The sequence below is a fragment of the Mirounga angustirostris genome, unplaced genomic scaffold, assembly GCF_029215605.1.
Source record: "Mirounga angustirostris isolate CCGP_5_RB_7025 unplaced genomic scaffold, mMirAng1.0.hap1 SCAF_6, whole genome shotgun sequence".
In the NCBI taxonomy this organism is placed as follows: Eukaryota; Metazoa; Chordata; class Mammalia; order Carnivora; family Phocidae; genus Mirounga; species Mirounga angustirostris.
The window spans coordinates 27,616,009-27,636,790 of record NW_026991714.1 but is presented as its reverse complement, the minus strand read 5'-3'; the positions used below and the strand labels follow the sequence as shown (position 1 = coordinate 27,636,790).

Genomic DNA, 20,782 nt, shown 5'->3' with positions numbered 1-20,782 from the left:
ATTAAGATCTGATCTCTCTGTTCCTATCCCATTTGGCCACCTGGAAAGGAGTCAAAGGCCACACACTAGAAAACCCTATTTCTGAGTTGGAGGCCAACCATAGGTCTTCCCAGGACAATTCAGATACCTGTTTATTGCAGTTTCTTAGTGCATCTATAGCTCTAAAATGTGTGAGTTAATATTTTGGCTTCTGTGGGGACAGAAAGAGAAAAGGCTAAGAGCAGAGGGAGTCCCTGACCTTGTGTGGGACCTACTTAGAAGTAAAATGGTTTACCTTATGTTATTTAGGTTAAGTATTTATTTCCTCTTGAAATGTGAGGTCTGGAGAGCCTCACTAACCCTTCTGCAAAGGTTTTGATTCATAGCCTAGTCCAAATTTAAAATAACTGCTGCCCAAGCAGGCTGTTATACAATGACATTTACCATGTAAAAAAAAATCCATCTTTTCCCAGGCTTTGGGAATGGAAAGCTTAATGCCTAAAAGAGGTGTTAGTGGTGGTTAGTAATAGCATCTATTGAAGAGCTTTTAAAAAAAAAAAAAAAGATTTTTTTTATTTATTTGAGAGAGAGAGAGAGCAAGTGAAGCTGGAGCGGGTGGCGGGGGTCAGAGGGAGAAGCAGACTCCTCACTGAGCAGGGAGCCCGACAGGGGGTCCTGGGATCATGACCTGAGCCAAAGGCAGACGCTTAATGCTTAACCGACTGAACCACCCAGGCGGCCCTCTATTGAAGAGCCTTAACAGAGGAGTGGGATGAGATCCGGAAGCTGACTTAGAGACTTCTAAATGTGTGACTTCTTATATGCAGTACCTAACAGTATTTGGGGGGGGGGGCGGCGGGGAGAAGAGATGATCAGGCTTCTTTTCTCATGTGTTCACTAAGCCTTGCTCTTTTGAATTCTCTGAGTGTATTTCATGTGCTACCATAGTTTCAGGTGTCTGGGCACAGCAGTGAGGACGTAAAACTCTGAGCTCTTTGGAAAGTAAAAATATGTGTTAAGTGTGAGAAATGTGACCCACCTGCTAGAGTCACAAGTTTCAGAGCTACTCATTCTCTTTGGTCATTTTCATCATATGTGGTGTGCAGCATGTGAAAGGTTGGACAGAGAATGTGCCTGAGCCTGCAGATGTATTCATGGATCATAACAGTTTACAAATTATCTTAAATATAAAATGGCTTGCCTTGGATATTTTGGGGAGGCCTTAGTATATGTATACATTTCCTTCTATAATAAGTGTGATTTGTGAGTTCCAAAAATTGAGAAATTCTTCAGTAGCTAGGAATATCCACAAAGAAAAGGTACAGGCCTGCATAGAAAATAAGAACTGTAAAATTCCAATATTTAGGTAGCATGATGTATAGATACAAAAAAGACGTCTAGTTCTATAATTTAATAAACAATGATTTATCTTTTAAAATGTAGTGAGATGTCTAGAATAATGTGAGGTGGCATTACATCTTCTCAATTCTACATACATATTAAATTGATTGGATAGTGACAATCTGGCAATGATACTTCTCAGAAATATTTATGATATAGGGGCACCTGGGTGGCTCAGTCGGTTAGGCGTCTGCTTTCGGCTCAGGTCATGATCCCAGGGTCCTGGGATCGAGCCCCGCATCGGGCTCCCTGCTCCGCGGGAAGCCTGCTTCTCCCTCTCCCACTCCCCCTGCTTGTGTTCCCTCTCTCGCTGTGTCTCTGTGTCAAATAAATAAAATCTTTTTTAAAAATTAAAAAAAATTAAATAAATAAAGAGGGATCCTTGTGGTAGTTGGGACTCTAAAATGGCTCCCCAGTGATGTCCTGGCCTAATTTCCAGAGCCCAGAAATATGATGAGCTAGTTCCCCTCTGATTATGTTACGTGGCACAATTCCCCTTAAGACAGGGAGCTTATTCTGGGTGGGCGTGATCTAATCACATGACCCCTTAAAAGCAGAGAGCTTTCTTGGCTGATGACAGAGGGGAAACCAGAGAAATGTGAAGATGAAAAGGACTCAGTGTGCTGTTGTTGGCTTGAAGATGGAAGGGGCCGTGTGGGAAGGAGTGTGGGCACCTCGAGGAGCAGTGAGCAGCCACCAGCTGACAGCCGCAAGGAAGTGGCGATCTAAGACCTACAGCCACGAGAACCGGGATTCTGCCAACACCCTGAATGGTCTTTTTTTTTTTTTTTATTCTTATATTATCCCCATACATACATCATTAGTTTTAGATGTTGTGTTCCATGATTCATTGTTTGTGCGTAACACCCAGTGCTCCATGCAGAATGTGCCCCCCTCAATACCCACCACCAGGCTAACCCATCCTCCCACCCCCCTCCCCTCTAGAACCCTCAGTTTGTTTTTCAGAGTCCATCGTCTCTCATGGTTCGTCTACCCCTCTGATTTCCCCCGCTTCATTCTTCCCCTCCCGCTACCTTCTTCTTCTTCTTTTTTTTTTCTTAACATATATTGCATTATTTGTTTCAGAGGTACAGATCTGAGATTCAACAGTCTTGCACAATTCACAGCGCTTACCAGAGCACATACCCTCCCCAGTGTCTATCACCCAGTCACCCCATCCCTCCCACCCCACCCCCCACTCCAACCCTCAGTTTGTTTCCTGCGATTAAGAATTCCTCATATCAGTGAGATCATATGATACATGTCTTTCTCTGTTTGACTTATTTTGCTCAACATAATACCCTCCAGTTCCATCCACGTCGTTGCAAATGGCAAGATCTCATTCCTTTTCATGGCTGCATAATATTCCATTGTATATATATACCACATCTTCTTTATCCATTCATCTGTCGATGGACATCTTGGCTCTTTCCACAGTTTGGCTATTGTGGACATTGCTGCTATAAACATCGGGGTGCACGTACCCTTTCGGATCCCTACTTTTGTATCTTTGGGGTAAATACCCAGTAGTGCAATTGCTGGATCATATGGTAGCTCTATTTTCAACTTTTTGAGGAACCTCCATACTGTTTTCCAGAGTGGCTGCACCAGCTTGCATTCCCACCAACAGGGTAGGAGGGTTCCCCTTTCTCCGCATCCCTGCCAACATCTGTCGTTTCCTGACTTGTTAATTTTAGCCATTCTGACTGGTGTGAGGTGGTATCTCATTGAGGTTACCCTGAATGGTCTTAAAAGCAGATTCTTCCCCCAGAGCCTCCAGATAGGGGCCCAGCAAGCAGACACCTTGATTTCTGCCCAGTGAGAACATGAGCAGGGAACCCAGTAGAGCTGTACTAGACTTCTGACCTGCCAAAACTGTGAGATAATAAATGGATGTTTTAAGCCACTACATTTTATTATAATTTGTCACAGCAGCAATAGAAAATACAATTGAAATTTTTTATGATATTGAGAAAATACTAATTTTTTAGATGTGGAGAAAAAAACCTGATACAGACCTCATCATCACTATCCTCCACCGTCACACCTTATGTAAATCTTAAGTTTTTATTTCACCCCCGTGTATTTCTCCAATTTGTGCAGGATCCCCAAGTATATTGCTAGAACAGTATAGCTAGAAAGATCCCTTTCAAAGCTAGACCAGTAGCCTCTCCTTTCACTTTCTCAAGAATCCCATCTGAGTTGTAAAGGTATTCTTCCCTCAAGGTAGAAAGCTGAGAAACCTTTGTCTCTCTCAGACATATGTAGGAAACCAGAATGATTCTTAAACTCAAGAAGTTATAGAATTATATTACTTGTCACTTAGCTCCGATAATGAGGAGCTTTGCAGTAGCCCTCCAAATCTGAAAGGTCATGTTGCTTGCAGCCGTACTCCCATCGTTGACTTGTTCATCATCAGTCATTAATCTGAGAACGCTGAAGGGAAATGCTGGTTCTCTGTAGGCCATCCCAGAATAGCTCAAATTGTTTCCCCTGGCTCAGCGAGTGCACAAAAACATGATATAAAATGTTCTTTCTGCTTAGTCCCTTTCAGGGAAAATGTAAATAGGAGATTTTTTTCCCATCACTGTGGGGTCAGGCCCTAACTCCAAAGGAACATAAGTTAACCCCCTTTTAGTCTTGGCAATAGACATGTGACTTGGTCTCATTCCTTTCCCTTGGGCCCAGCTTTCCAGAGCCACAATTTTATTTTAAACTTGGACAAAGGAGTTTGGTTTTAATTACATGCCTTCCTGAACTCCTGATAACTTTCAAGTTAAAAGCTTTTGTGGGGATTTTTCTAAGCCAGTCTCTGGTGTTTTGAGAGCCCTACACATTTCACAAATCAAAACCGGCCTGGTTCCTGTCCCTTTCCAGGATTGCCATCTGAATTAATGACGATCTTCACTCTGTTCTTTTATTAGAAACAGGTCCCAACCAGTGAGATTATTACGGGAGAATTTCAAGAGGCATGAAAGGAGAGAGCCTGCTTCTTGGTTTCGGAGCACTTTTTAAAACTATGGCCTAACTAGCTAATCATTCTTTTTATCTCTGTTTTCTGTGTTCATACTGGTTTCTGAACAGCTTTTAGTCTCTTCCGCTCCAGGGTCTCATTCACAGTACCTAGTGCCCCCAGTTGGGCCGTAAAAGCTGTGAAAGTAATTCCTTCTGTGAACGCTTTTTATCTAGTTCAGACACACCGAAGAGTCTCACCTTAATGGCCATCATTCATTTGTCTTCAGTAGAAGATAGAGGAACGATCTTTAACTAAAACACTTAGAGAAGTTCCTTCTCCGACTTCCTGACTAGAGCATGTAACATGATACATGTGTGTGTTAACCTGCAAATAGGGTAGAATACTCATGCCTTGTCTAAAATATTTGATGCCATCATGTACAGGTAAGCTCTTCAGACCCTATTGAAAGAGTAGAATAAGAGTAACTGTTCTGTTTTTAAAAGTGAGAGCCCAGGGGGCACCTGGGTGGATTAGTTGGTTAACCATCGGACTCCTGATTTTCGCTTCAGGTCATGATCTCAGGGTCCTGAGATCAAGCTCCACGTTGGGCTCCGTGCTCAGCCTGCAGTCTGCTTGTCCCTCTCCCTCTGCTCTCTCTCTCATAAAAAAAATAAAATATAATAAAAATAAAAATAAAAAAATAAAGATCTTTTTTTAAAAAATATAAATAAATAAAAGACCCTGCAGAGAAAGATAGGGCTATTGCCAGAACATAGGTAAGAGGAACTCACATTCCTAGCTTCCAGAAAATCCTAGATTTGGCTGGGGTCCCTGAGCCCTCTGTTGTAGGGCTTCTCCTTATTTGCTGCCCACTAGGCTGACTTCTTAGAATCTTCTCTTGGAAAACCTTCAGTGTTCATTTCCCTAGCCTATGTTCTGCTTGCCTTTTATGATGTCACTTGCTGGCTTGCTGTTCCCCTGAGACCACTTAGGCAAACTCCCACTCTATCTTGTCTCCCTCTCTCCACATTCACTCAGTAGTCTCCTTGCAGGGATGGCAGACAGCTTTTTAGAATGAGAAGCAGTGTCAGGATAACAGTGAACTATGCTTAGTTTGATCGACAGCAGGATGAAAAGGGAAAATTGAAGTTAAGTCTCTACCAATTAAGCAGCTCTGGTCCTTTTACCCAAGAAACCACTTTTCTCTCCCTAAGTCTAACCAGTGTTTTTTCATCAAACACCAGATTATCTAGAATATCAAGAAGCCAAGCAAAACAATAGTTTCTAAAGGTATTCCACCAGTGAAAAAATGAGGAAGTATAATCTGAAAAGGTTTTTTATCAGAAGCTGGGAAATTGTGCCCTAAGTCCTATATATGTTTTGTTGTTGTTGTTGTTGTTTGCGGGGGGGGGGGGCAGGGGAGAGGGAGAGAGAGAATCTTAAGCAGGCTCCACACCCAATGCGGAGCCGAACATGGGGCTCAACCTCACAACCCTGAGATCAAGAGTCAGCCACTTAACCAACTGAGCCACCCAGGTACCCCATGTCCTATATACTTTCAGCCCTATAGGAGCACTCCTCTTAAGCTAATTTCTATTACAATGATAACACCAGCGCCTTTAGAAATTCCAGTTTTCATCCTTCTTTGAAATGATATTGTGTTATGGTAATATGCTACCTCTACTATACCCACATCTTGGTTCATGAGGTTTATATGCTCTCCTCTAATTGGTTGGGTTGACCTTCCCAGGACATAGCTAAGGTAGTCCTTGAAAGCTATAATTAAAAAAAAAAAAAAAAGCCCCAAGAAGTCCAGAGAGCTCCAGAAGTTAGGTAAAAGCAAGGAGGTGGGGGGGGGGGGGGGAGGAGTGTCAGAAGTAGTGAGGAAAGATCAAGGATTAACTTGGAAGTCCTGCTTTCTCGGATACCTGGATCTAGGCACATCGTTTCCCCTCATGTCTACTGGATCACTCATCACCTAGACATTTTTTTATTAAAGTTCACCCCAAAACCAATTGATAACACAAATCTTAACATGCCTTAAAAAAATGATAGGGGTGCCTGAGTGGCTCAGTTGTTAAGCGTCTGCCTTCGGCTCAGGTCATGATCCCAGGGTCCTGGGATCGAGCCCCACATTGGGCTCCCTGCTCAGCCGGAAGCCTGCTTCTCCCTCTCCCACTCCCCCTGCTTTAGGTTCCCTCTCTCGCTGTGTCTGTCTCTGTGCCAAATAAATAAAATCTTTAAAAAAAAAAAAATTATCAACAGCAGACTGTGATACTTGCTTTTAGTTGCTCCTGGCAGGCAGAAATCGGTGTCATTCATCAGCTTCCTAGTTGGCTGTCTGTGGGAAACATCTGCAAGTATGCCTGTCGGGACAAGAATTGGTATAGCTCGCACAGGTTTGAGCACCCTTAGCATTACCTTCCTCTGCGTGCTGTCATCTGTGGAGAGATTCATTTAGGCCTCTAGAAAACCCTGTGCAATCTACCTTTTCATATCCAGGAACCCAATTACTGGTTGGTAGCTCTAACCTATTTTTTTGTTTTTAAGTGTTTAAATTTTATATCAGCCTCCTCCGTGGCTGCCATACGGCATATCCAGCCATGCTGTACTGTCACATATCTGTCTGAGAACTTTCTTGGGGGTGACAACAGGGCATAAATAGCTTTGTAGTGTTTCTAGACTGTCCTAAATGAAAAAGGTTAATTATATGTCATTCTTGTAGGAATAAATCAGTGGAAATGATTAGCGAGCTTTGATATCTGTATAGTGGCTAAAACTGATACCTGGTAAAATCGTAATTTCCTTGTCTTAGTGAAAAAAAACACTGTTTCTTCACTATAGAGGCAACTGCCAGAGTCTACAGGGCTGGCTGAACTTAAAGCTGAAGATGTAGCTAAAATCTTACCCAACAAATTAGATATTTACAAAGAGGAAACTAAAGCATTTTCAAGTGAGGTCCCACATTTTAGGAATAACAAAGTCAATAGATAAACGTGATTTGTCAGTAAATGAATCAGGTCTCAGTCAGTGAATACCATGCAAGGTAGACTTCTATTTCAGTTAGGAGGAAGCAAAAGAAGGCACAAGGCAGAGTAGTTTGATTATATATGGGTCCTTTTCCATACCTAAGAGATGGTGTGGCAGGTCTGTCTTTGGAGAGACTGATAAGAATAGTTCTCCCAAGGGCGGGGGGGGGGGGGGGGAGAACGGTTCTCCCATATGGACAGTGAAGTTTGAAAAAGGCAGCTTTGCCTAGAAGTAGCAAGAGAAAGTAAATGGTCTCTTAAATTGTTAAATTGTTGTTTCATTTGGTTGTCTGTGGGCTCAATTCCCTGACTCAAAGGTCCTAAGTTAACTTACTACTCTAACTGACATCAGCAGCCAATATAGTATTTTTACAACCAGAAAGGGAACGGGGGAGGGGGGCAGGGCAGGAGAGGAAGCTGACAGTTTAAGAATGTACTTCCTCATAACTATCACATTTAATTTTTACCATAAGAGTAGCTGGTAACTTGCACAAGGTCACATAGCTAGAAGATGTCAAAGCAACAATTAGAGCTCAGGTCCAGCCAAGGACATCACACTCTTTCCCAGAAGCATTAACAGTTTAGTTCCGCGAGTCTTCACTGAGCACCCATCGTGTTCTGGCACTGAGGATGTAGCTGGGAATAAGTGCATGCATCACTGGTAAGGAAACCCCCCGTAACAACATGTCTTTTTTAAATCTATGGGTGTATGTCTTTGTATTTCTCTAACCTTTTCTTCTCAAAATTCATGACTTTTAGGAAGCCTTTGTAGTTGGAGCCCACTGATTACCACCCTTACCTCCTTAGCACTTACTCACATGTGTTCCTTCCCTTGCTTCAGACAAGCTTGTTGATTATGTTCCTGGTGCTCTCCTGACTCACGCAGCTTATTCTGTGTATTCTTCCTTGGTGCCTCTTCTGCAGGGCTTTGCACGCAGTGGGTTCTTAAATTCACTAGAGCCTTAACATTTGCTGGTATGGAGTTCATTCTTAATTCATGAATCTTTGCCATGTCAGTTTATAGTTTTCCTGGGATATGAATTTGAATTCACCCAGATGCCTTAAAGGCTGGATCTTAACACTAAGCTGGTGAGTGGGCATCGCCAACAGTCTAGCATCTCAGTTTTCACTTGAATAGACTTGAAACGTGTTTATACATTAAGTAATTCTCGAGAGGTGATTAAAATTTAGTTTCTTTGTTCGAAAATAGGATTCAAGTAAGAGAAACAACCTTAGTTAATGTTGATAAAGTAGTCATTGATAGTGTGGGCTAGGCATATGACTCTCCCTGAAGATCATTTATAAATGTGAGACAGGGACCATTCCTCAATTCCAGATTCGTAAGTTTTAGGACACTACAACTCCCAAGTTTATGAGAATGCTAAAGAGGCACTATATACTTTTCTTACTGGCTTCCCCATCTCTAGTGGGACACATCCTCACATTAAAAAGCCTTTGTTTAGTCGGTGCTTGACCAGGGCTGTACCACAGAATCATCTGAGGGACTTTTAAAAAATACATGTTAGAAGGCCCTATCTAGACCTAGGGAAAGAGAGTCTCTAGGATTGATGTTGGGATATGTACATTTTGAAAAAGTCCACAAAAGAATTCTGATGAATATACTTGTGGTTTAGAGAGAGAATTCCTTTCAGCAAACACTTCTGGACAGCTTTAGGGGGTGGTATATATTGTGCTGTCATGCTGTGTTGGTTGACAAACCAGTGGCTTCCAGGGACCATTTAATGCTTCTTCAACAAAACAGTGTCATTGAGTGACTCCTCAGCAGTCAAAGGATTTATTATTCGTTTTGTAGATTATTGGGCCCTTGTTTCTCTTCTTCCATTTTTTGTGTGTCCTTGAGGACTTTGTTGTTCTTCAGTATCTCCAAAGAGAAAATAAGTAAATACATTCAAATCAACTGAGTTTTTATTTGCCTGAGTTCTTTAAAAAAATAAAAGGTGGAAATAAGAGGGTAACGGTCATCTATGATTTTTTAAAATGTAAAATATCGATATAATCATTTTTTGTTGTTTGTTTACAACCAAAGGTAGACCATCGATAGATAACCAAGCTTACAGTTTGCATCTACAAAACTCCTTTCTTCTGAGACCTCAAAGTACTTTCTTATTCTTTTCATTTTCTAACCACCATCCTAGGGACTAGGATGGGACTTACCCGCTCCCTGTACTCTCTTGCTCACCTTTCACCAGAGGTCTAGGATAAAGCGAGAAACTGTCTGAGTTTTAATATTTGTAGATTACAGTATTCACTCAGGGCAGGGTTGGGGGTTTGTGAACAGAAGGAAGGTAATAGAATGGATATTGAGATCCAGAGAGGCTAAGTACCGCACAGAAAATCAGTCCCTCCTAGAACACAAGCATGGTTTGTTAGTTGGGTGGTGGATAAGGGTGGGGATACGTTTTTGATCATTTTACAGTTTGCTGACTTCCAGTTAAAAAAGATGCTTTCCCCAGTCTCAAATCTACTGAGTCATGGACGACTAGCTTAAGTAGCCTTTTGTGCAGTCATTGAATTGCTTTTCTTAAATTGCACCCATATCTCCACCTGTGAAGTTGAGACATCTGATTTGAAAAGTGCATTTATAAATGGAAATAATAATTATCAGTCCTTTGCTAATGCTGGTTTTGTTTTTGTTTTGTCTCTTCCTTTCTCTAGCATGAAAGACTTTCTAGGTAAGACCTTTCCCTGTTTTATATGCATGCTTAATACTTGTGAGAAGTGCATGTCTAATTAAACTTAGCTTTATATCATGTGCTCATATTTCTCACATCCTTTCCTTCCTTTTCATTTCCTCAGCCACCACAGTAGTTCAGACTTTTATTATTTCCTGCCTAAGTTAATGCAGTAGCTTTGCAACTCACCTCCTGCCTTCAGATTCTCCTCCTTCCAATTCATTTTGTATACTTCCACCACATTAATTTTCCTACAGCACCTACCAGGCACTGTGCTACAGAAACAACATGAATAAAACCCTATCCTCACCTTCAGTAAGGGCCAGGATAGTGGTATGGACAGTATTATGAGCAGAGAGAAGAGGCCATTAGCCTAATCTGGTGGTTCAAGAAGACTCTGTTGCAGGATACATGCCCGAATTGAGATTGAGTTTAGATACTGTCATTTAATAGTGGATCTAACACAATTCCTTGCACATAGATGGTGCTCCGTAATAATTTATTGAAAGAGCTAAAGACCAGTGTTGCAATTGCTGAAAAATTAAGGAAGCAGATAAGAGTTTGGGGAATGATCCTCTCTAATTTTTCACCTAGCATCGGAGGATACAAAACTGATCTTCCTGAAGAACAAAGTAAAAAATAGTAAAGACTGTGGAGCCAAAAGTATGAACCTCTCCCTTTCCAGTTTTCCTCTGATAGAGAAATTAAGAAAAAATTGAGGGAAAATGTAGTTATGGGATAGCATAGGGCAAATGAGTCTTATAATTTGTTTGATAATTGAGCTTATTGCACCTTAATGATGTATTTAAAAATGTATAAACTTGCATGGATTCTTCCTCTGCTCACCCTCTCACCAGGCACCAGCTGAAGATAAATAATTTACATCTAACCTAGCAGAAAATTAGTTTTGCAAAATTGGTAGAGAGTGGTTATTTTGCTATAGTTAATTTTTTGTGGATTCTGTTACATTATAATAGCCATTTATGAAAAGAGACTTTCCCTATAGACCTCAAAATATGCCAAAAAACTAATGGTTAAAACAGTGGGGTATTAGTTCAAGAATAAACAAAGATATCAATGGAACACAGTATAGTCCCCCAAAAGTCATATGTATAAGGTGATTTGTCAACTCTGTGGGGGAAGAGTTATTTAATAAGTGATCATTGGGACAACTGACCGTCTGTTTGGGAAAACAGATCCTTCCCTGAAGCCATACCAAAAAACAAAAACAAAACCAGATTCCAGATGGATTACAGTTTTTAAGAGAAAATGATTTTACTACAAAAGCAATAGAAGAAAATATTTATAATCTTTATATAGGAAAGACTCTCCCAGGCATGGTACCATAAAGGTAAAAATTGTCCAATTTAGTTATATAAAATGTAAAATCTCTGCTAGTAATAGACACCATAAACGGAGACAAAAAGTAAAGTGGGAAAAAACATTTGCAGCTTATGTTGTATAGTTTTAAAAGCTTTGCTATATAGGATGCTCCCACAGTGTAACAAGCGGAAGATTAACAAAGGCTCTGAATCGACAATTCAGAAACAAAGATAAATAATCAAAGATACTGAACCTTCCTAGTGATCTACAAATATTAAAATTAATGACAATGTTTCTCCTATTGGACTAGAAAGGATTAAACTCTCTGAAGGACAGTATACATGTATCAAAATTTAGAATAGACTTACACCTTGACCAAAGGATTCCACTTCTAAGATTTTATCCTAAGAAAATAATCAGGCAAATGCACTAAAATTTGTAGACATGTCTTCTCACTTGTAGCATCATTTCTAATAGCTAAAAAGTTCAAAATAATAGAGGTGTCTGTCACTAGAAGATTCAGTTACCATACACCACTCAGTGGAAGACTGTGCGGTCATTTTTTTTTTTTTTTTTAATGAGACAGATCTGTTTACTTACATGGTAAGATGCCTCCAAGCGTAGTGATAAGTGGAGGGAGGAGGAGGAGTTAGACAATAGTATGTATTATCTGGTTTTATTTATAGAAATATATACATTTTAATGTATCATGTGTTTAACCTTTTGCAAGGATATGAAGTAACTGTTAACAGTGGGTTATTTCTTAGGCAGGATTATGGAGTGACTTTTACTTTCTGTTTTAGACACTTTGGTACTACTTACATTTTTCTGCAAGCATGTATTGCTTTTGTAATCAGAAAAGTCAGTGAAGAGGTTTCTATTTACAAATTAAAAAAAAAAAAAAGAAGTGTAAGAGAAAAAAGACAGCTGTGAAGAATGTTGTAGGATTTAGCATCTCTGTACGACAAAGTGGCCCCTAATGCCATTAGGAGCTTTGCCTCTCCCCCGCTGTGTCCTCCTTATTGCTCCTCTACTTCTTCTGATACGTATTCCAGCTCCCTCACCCCCAGCTTTGGCAATAGCTACCACAGGACAGAGCCTTGAGATGGAAGTTCCACAGCTGTGATTCAGCACACCATCCCAGTTCAGGGAGGGAGAGCTCTGCAGGGCCGGTTTGTACGTAGCAGTCTCGTGGGCCACATTTTCATTTGGAAAGAACAAAGTCTGAGAAAAATGTAAACCACTGTTAAGAATCAGGATGATCGGGCGCCTGGGTGGCTCAGATGGTTAAGCGTCTGCCTTCGGCTCAGGTCATGATCCCAGGGTCCTGGGATCGAGTCCCACATCGGGCTCCCGGCTCGGCGGGGAGCCTGCTTCTCCCTCTGACCCTCTCCCCTCTCATGCTGTCTCTCTCTCGCTCGCTCTCTAAAAAATAAATAAAATCTTTAAAAAAAAAAAAGAATCAGGATGATCGTTGTACACTTAAACAGATAATCAGCTGAGAGACCCTTCCACTAATGAACTTACCACTCCTGGAAATGAGGCCACCATCGACTCTCAGAGCTCAACTGCTGGAAGACGTAGAAATCCTCATCACAGGCTCACAACTGCAATGTGGACTGGAGAAGAGAGGGTAGAAAAATAGCTGTTTGGGCACGGAGGTGTTACCCTGAAATGTTTGAGATTCCAACAAACCCTGCAGTGCACCTAAAAAACATACTCGCCATGCCCTCATTGTCATTTTTCGCCCCCACGCCCTCCAGCTCTGAACTCCCAAGTCCGTATGTTTCTGATTCATTGACAGTTCGTTGGAATCATTGTCTAAGAGCCATTGAGATCCGAAAAAACTTCTGCTTTTAAAAGCACACTCTTTGAGGAAAGCTGTTCAACCCCAAACTAATTTGAAAAGCTCTTAAGATTTAAGTCGGCACATGGGTCCAAACCGCCAGCTTTTCAAGTAAGCTCCATTCTTGGCAAATGATGGCCTCCTCCTCCAAGCTGGCGCAGCTTAGCTCAGAGGTCCGAGAATGCTGGCTGAGGGGATTCAGGGAAGGAATGTGCGTTGTTTCTGGCCAAGGTGCTCAAGTGCCTCTTAGAAAAGGTGCAAACTCCCCTGAAGCATTACCTTCCTCCCTCTCTTCATTCTTAAAACCAATGTTTACCTTTAATGTATCTCCCACAGGTTGGAATCAGGAGGTAGTAACCCTACAAGCAGTGATTCTTACAGTGACCGGGCCTCAGCAAGAGCCCGCCGCGAGGCCCGGGAGGCCCGCCTTGCCACCCTGACCAGCCGCGTGGAGGAGGACAGCAACAGGGATTATAAAAAAGTAGGCTCCCTTTTCAACTTTGCTGTTGTTGGGTTACAACACGTAAACCTCTCAGCCTTTTCCCCAATGTAGAAAAATGATTGTAGTTCCCATGAAGCAGAAGAAAACTGCTTTATGTGATAAATAGTAGCAACTAATTTTCTTGGTTTGTTCCACCTCTCTACCAGTTAAACACAGACCATTTCATATATTGTTTTTAGTGCAGTAAATATATGCCTTGAATCAGATATTTAGAAGTGTAGGAAAAAGTAAAGATTGACAATTGTAGAAAGGGGAAATAAAAGTAGTGCTGTGTGTCTGAGCCCAGAGAGTCATTTGGTAAGACTCATATTATTAACAGACATGTGCTTTTAATGAGGTCCTGTGAATGTCAACCAAATACTTCTCGGTGATGGTAAATGATAATCTGGTTTGTTGGGGGTTTAAAACACTTTACAGTTCATTGCCTTTGGTTCTTGCAGAAGAGTACCTAGCTCCAGGGGCTGACTTGAAAACCTTTCCTTTCAAGTACTTGAGATGCCAGGGGAGAAAACCATTTTTGTTAATGAAATGTTTGTTTTGTTAATGTTGTGTTAAGCAGAACTTGACTAAAATCAATATATACACTAGACCGGCTCTAAAAAAATAATTCTTTTTGTATGGGGAATGACAGTGACTATTTTTTCCCCCAGAGATTAACATTTTTGAAGTTGGAGCACCATTCTGTTTGTGTTCAGCATCTGGGACTTCACCAATGTTAAGAAGCAAGAAACCAATTGGCTGAATATATTCTGTTTCCTAGACTTCCTCCATCTTCTCCATCTGTCCCACAGTGATGGTTTGGGGTGGAGGTAGGGGGTGGTTCTCGTAGGATGAAACTGTGTGAGTGCTAATCCTGCAAGCCCTGCCTAGTAGGTGACCTGATTCTCTTTCCCTCCCCTCAGCTCTATGAGAGTGCCCTGTCTGAAAACCAAAAACTGAAAACAAAACTTCAGGAGGCCCAGCTAGAGCTAGCAGATATAAAGTCCAAGCTTGAGAAGATGGCCCAGGTAAGAGAGAAGAGGAAAAAGGCTGGGTGGCAGGGTGAGTGTGAGGAGGCAAAGTAACTTGGGGTCTTAGAGAGGGGAAATGACATGGAATTAAGATTGGCCCTCCTCAGAGACAGGAAGACAGAAGCCCCTGAGATTCTCATCTGATTTCAGGGTTCAATTGGCATTTAACTTAAGACGGAAAACTGATAGTTCAGTGAACAAGTCCTAACAGCCTGAATGCTAATAATTAATATTATGGATTATCTACTTATTTCTTAGTAAAATGGTATTAACCAGCATCATAAGATTAGTCCTAGACAGTGTCTCCTGTCTTGATCATCATGTTTCAGTTCAGTTTATCTACAGTCACCTCCTAGAGAGGGATAAGCAAGACACCATTAAACCCAGTGCAGAGAGGTAGCAAATTAGGCCTAGATTTATAAGTGGTTTGCCTGGGTCATATAAGAAATCAAGGACAGGGGCGCCTGGGTGGCTCAGTCCGTTAAGCATCTGACTCAATTTCGGCTCAGGTCATGATCTCAGGATTGTGAGATAGAGCCCTGAGTTGGGCTCCACGCTGGGCATGGAGCCTGCTTAAGATTTTCTCTCTCCTTCTCCTTCTGCCCCTCACGCTCTCTTGTGCGCTCTCTCTCTCTCTCAAAAAGAAAGAAAGAAATCAAGGACAAAGGTGTTAGAATGTACAGTCAGGTCCCAAAGCAAAGATTCTGTCCTGCAGCATATGTTACCTCCTCAAGCCGCCACTGTTTTTCAGCCTAGAAATAAGGAATGTTAGCGGCAAACAGACCAGATAAACCATTTCCTTTTACTGCCAGGCCTGATTTAATTAGGTGACGCTTTAGAGGATACTAGAGGCAATAACCTCATCACCAGTGAGACAAACACTGCAGCTGAAAGCCGAAGCAGGTGCTGTCTTGGGTTATTGCTGAGTTAACAGGAAACCTATTGAGTTATTGCCCTCCTGGAATGCCCAGTGACTAAGAATTTTGAAAGCTGAACTGAGGTAAACATGACTCTTCACTGGGAAGGCATAAATGAAAACCAGAGATGGCTAGTTGTTCTGGCCATATGATATAATCCAAAAGCAAAGCCTAACACGCTAGGATTGTCCAGTACTGAATACATGGGGCTTGGGGGGCAGGGGTGGTCAAATACCTCTGAACATCTTGCAGCAACCCCTCTGGAATGGGATGGGCCAACACGTGGAAGACAGCAGGACAGACTGCGTGGGATTTCAGCAGGACAGCCAGGACACCCGCATTCTCTAGGGAAGGGCTCGGTCAGGTGCACAGGGGATGGCCTGGCCTGTGCCTGTCCGTTTGGAAGAGGCCCCCCTCCGCCTGGTTGGAGTAGCTGAACGTGGCTCTTCTGCTGGGGATCTGTAAGGCGCAGATGACAGCTGAGCATGGAGTGATTCAGTGCGACAGGAAAAGTGGGTCTCAGCCCAGGAGAGCACACGCACACACGTGCACGCACACACGCACGGCACGGGTAGAACTAAACAAACCTCAAGGGCTCTGCCGGCCCCAACCTGACTGAGCCAGGTGGAGTGTCTCGTTCACCGCACACCCGCAGAAGATCCCTGAGGCCGACTTTTATTCTGAGGAGTGCCACGAACTGACAGTGATTAATTAATACAGATCTGCTGCTGCTTCTCATCAGGAATTACTGGGGCTATTTTACAGAAAATTGGGGAGCAGTCATGTGAGGAACCACAGGAAGACCCAATTTTACCTGCTCCCCCACTCTCTCCAGAAGCGCTCTTCTGACAGCACATTTCTTGACCTTGAGGGGTTCTTGGCTTTTCCACCAGCTTGTGCTTTGGAGCAGTGAGCAGGCTAACAAGCTGCTGACATTGACTTGCACAGAGGACACTGGAAATAAAATCAGCCTTGCACTGCGGAAGGGTTTACTGTCTAGCCAACTGCTTTGCTGGGTGTGTCGGAATATACTTCGTTTTGCCAAATACTGGTGACTAAAAATTAGGAGAAACGGCAGTGCTACACACCGGTTCTCTGCTGTTTACCCCAAGTGGAGCTGTCGGGCAGGGCAGAGAGGAGGAGGGCCCGTCAGCCGCACACGTTGTAGGGAGCCCCTTACCACATGGACACACACGACGTCTTACGTAAAAGGTCCACCCTAACCCTAAGGGGGTTAAGATTTAAAAAACAAGTCAAAACTAGTTCTGTGTAGAAGTGAACTGGTTAAGGTCACTCTGTAGAAGTGACAGCTTCTGTGCTTCTCAGGCTGACCAGGATAGAAACAAGCGCCAGGATCTACTTCTGCCTTTTTTCTTTTCCTTCAGCTTCATAGTAGATTCAGTGAAAGGCAGATGGCCCTGACCTTCAGAACAGAAGGTGAAAGCCCAGGACAGGAGCCAGAAATCAGAGTTTTACTGTTAGTTCTAGCTATTCCTTAATATTCTGAAGAAAGAAACGTCTGCTAGAAGACCAGTATACTTTCTATATTTATTAAAGGTTGCTTGTGCATGGTACTAGGCAAAATAAAAATAATCACCCTGTATTTATTAAATGTAGTCTATTAAATGTAAGAAATTTTACAGTGCTAAGGCCAAAAGGAACTTAAGGTTCAGTTCCATTCCCTGTCTAAGAGTCACTACCTGAAGTAATTCTACTTGTTAGCTCTGGTGGCTAAATTTTTTTGGTCCTTCTGTGACATTTATAGCAAAAGTCAAAGATGTTCTAAAAGAAAGTTCTAATCTTTTGTTCAGGTTAAATCTTACCTCACCTGGAAGCTCAGTATACAAAAGAGATAAAAGGGGAACTGTTCAGTTCAAAGCAGGGCAGATAGCACGAGTGAGCTCCTGAGAAGCCCTGGAACCTACCCACACAGGCAAACCACTGCTTTAAAAGAGAAACGGCATCAGTGCCCAAAGCAGAAAGAATGAGTGCAAAGGGATTGCTTAGAAGAGTGCCAGAGACTTAGACCTTCAAGTTCCTGAGTCTCTAGCTTTTAAAGAAGAAAAGCCACTTTTCATTTCCTCTGGGTTGTGAGATTACTCACAGACCAGGAGAAGGGAGGGGTGGTGAGGCATAAGAAGATAGTTGGCGTTGAAGAGCTAGCAGGGGTTTGTGTGTGTGTTGTGGGAATGTCTTTGCACTTGTGACTGTGCTAAACTTCAAGAAACACCACTACTGCCTTCTACTCCCCAATGGGAATCCTGCAAACTTCAGAGAGGGAATCATGTCAGGCTTAGAGATCTGTCAGAATCTGTTTGCTAGGGGCCTCTGCCGCAGTGAGAGCCCAAAGCCCTGACATCTATTTCTGGGTGTCTGACGGTGAAGCTGAACCAGACCGGGCTTCCTAGTGACCCTCAGACAACCCAAGTGACTGTTGTTTCTCTTCAATTTGCACTAGCAGAAACAAGAGAAGACCTCTGACCGATCATCAATGCTGGAGATGGAGAAACGGGTATGTGTGTGTTTCTTTCCCCCCTCTGTTTCATCTGAGTTTCTCTGACTTTGTTGTTCACGCCAGTGGAAAAAGTTCGTCTTCAGAAGGCGGGAGTTCTGCCACATTCCATTCCCAGCTTGATAATAAATTCTTTTTGTGTGACTCTGGACAGCAGTTTGATTGCTAGTCCTTTTGGCTTCTTCAGATGCTCAGTACTTTTCACTTATTCCAGTCTTAGGGTGGGAAGGGTCCTTGGAAGGTCATCCCGTGCACTGGTTTGGCCTATAGGCAGAACTGCACACACACACATACCTACAGTATATTTTGGTTTACTGTAAATCAGCACACACGTACACACCCACGACCAAGGTCTCTTTACCCTTCCCGTCACCTTGAACAGAAAGGAAGTTTTCAGCAGGACCCTCTGCCATTGATTTAGGTCTTCTGACTTGAAATATGAGCCAGCAGAATCTTTCCCTCACTCTGACTGGGGGTGGGGAGGGGGCGTTCCAGTTCAATTGCTGACCTCCTCCTGACTGCATTCAGAATATTTTTCTAGGATTTGACATTCTTGGATTGGGAAAACTCAGATTTATTGATGAACCCTCGCTGTGATTTGACCCTAGGGGTATAATATGTTCCCATCTCTCCTGTTTAATTTGGAAAGCAGCAAAGTTTTACATTTTATTTCCTTGGCCTGTAACAAAAACCCGGTATCTCATCTAATCTAAGAATCTCTAGAGTTCAGGCTAAATCAGGAGTGGGTGGCTGGGAGAGAGATGGGTTCGGGGGAAGGGTGCTGTTTCTTCCCAGACAATGAAGGCTACTTCCCCACTCACCATCTGCTCCCCATCCTGGGAGAAGCAGCCCCTCAGGAATTTGAGGGGAGTATTCCTGAAGATAAGGATGCCTTTTATTAATAGAGAGCAGGGGCCCTGGTCACTTGGAGTCATTCGAAATATTCCATGAGATCTTCAGCTTACACAGAATAGCCAGAGTACCCTGCTGCTGCCATTTGTTTAACTTCTAATATTCTGATGGGAGATTGAGGTCCTGTGATTTCTCTCAGTGAAGTAGTGTCATCCCACGGATCAGATAGTGCTTAGTCTCCTGCATGAGGTTTGCCTGAGAGGTGGCGCTGCTGATCACACGTCAACCGGGAGGCAGCATTTTGACTCCCTTCTAAACCCAGTAGATGTTCAACAGTCTCCTTGTTTCTCAACAGGAGAAGCGAGCCTTGGAGCGGAAAATGTCAGAGATGGAGGAGGAGATGAAGGTATGGAAAGATCTCCCTTCTCTCTTTGTGTGCCTGTTCCCCAAATGCCTGCCAGGACTGGGTGATTGAGCCTAGGCCCACCCCTCCAGATTTCACCACACACTCCACCCCCTCAAGAAGAAAGGCTGTGTGAAGAGGAGCCGAGCATCCCTCCTCAGCCATTTCATAGGCCCTCTCAGATCACACAGCATCCCCTCTGGGCACCTTGCAGCCCTTCTGGGAACCAGTGCTGCCTCTGGTTTAAGTGGGGGGAGAGGGGAGGCATCTGCAGACTGGAGACAAACCTAAGTTGAACTTCTAAGATTTTCCAAGCAGTAGTTTCACCCTCAGGGGCTGGATGGAAACCCTAAAACAAGGGTCCCAGCTCTGCAGGCCTCACATGAGGTGCCTGGGGAAGCCTGAATGCGACCAGAGACTTTCCTGCCTGGTGCGCCTCCCTGTCTCAGCCCTTCACTGGAAGGAAAACAGTTTGAGTCATTCTGCAGCAGAATGCAGATTAATTCACACATCGATTCCCTGCCCCAGCCCACTTCACCTGAAATACTCAGTAATATTCGGTACTCGCCACTAGAATCAGCTCATGCCACCAGTTACACCTCACGGCTCACTGCTTTCCTCTCTCCCTTCACCATGCCCTGCAATGACCAGCATCTCCATTAGCCACTTTAATGAACAACTGCCATCCTAGGCAGCAGCTTTGAGTGCTGAGAACTGGCAGTCGACCCAGAAGAGTCAATTCCCTGCTGTGGAAGAGGCCTGCAGAGCAGTAGGGAACATAGAGCTGCTCGGGGTAGCCACCTGGGGATGATGTGGAGCATCTGAGCCCTGCAAGTGCATGATGCCACATGCCCATAATCACCTAGCACTTGCTCAGCTTCAGACTTTTTTTTTCCTTCAAGGATCTTATTTTACCAGATGTATGATACAAAGCATTCATCTGGTGAAACTCTGGTTTCTTTACCTGCAAACCAGAAGCACTGGGGTAGAGGCAGATCTCCAGGGCTCTTGCTCTGAACAAGCATCCCTAATATGCAATTAGAGCACTTTAGGAGAGACATTTATTATTACAATGGCAAAAAAAATATATAGTTATTTACTTAAAAAAAACTTCTCAGGACCTGACAAGGTCCAAGTTTACACAAGATCCAGTGCTCATAGTCCTGTTACTCTTTATATAATTCCAGAATGAGGGAGATGTGCCCTGCCCTTGAGTTCTATAGTCACCATTCCAAGGCCGTAACTGATCGCATTCATATAGAATTTCAAGCAATACCTACTTATATCTCCAAAAAGTGGCACTTATATCTTTCAAGTTGATGTAAAACAGCAAGCGTAGAAATAATTAATGGTTGATTC

At 43.0% G+C, this 20,782-nt stretch overlaps 1 protein-coding gene across 5 annotated transcripts in view; it reads left to right on the top strand.

The window, feature by feature from the left end:
* Window positions 1–20,782, top strand: part of PPP1R12B (protein phosphatase 1 regulatory subunit 12B) — a 209,834-nt gene that overhangs the window by 172,187 nt on the left and 16,865 nt on the right. For 4 of the 5 annotated variants that reach the window (XM_045877023.3, XM_054507946.2, XM_054507945.2 and 1 more), the window contains 5 exons: window positions 10,042–10,058; window positions 13,564–13,708; window positions 14,632–14,736; window positions 18,115–18,168; window positions 19,376–19,426. In XM_045877023.3, coding sequence (XP_045732979.1) covers window positions 10,042–10,058; window positions 13,564–13,708; window positions 14,632–14,736; window positions 18,115–18,168; window positions 19,376–19,426 — 372 coding nt within the window. The remainder of the gene's footprint in view (window positions 1–10,041; window positions 10,059–13,563; window positions 13,709–14,631; window positions 14,737–18,114; window positions 18,169–19,375; window positions 19,427–20,782) is intronic. The other variant, XR_010412229.1, reaches the window with a different exon arrangement.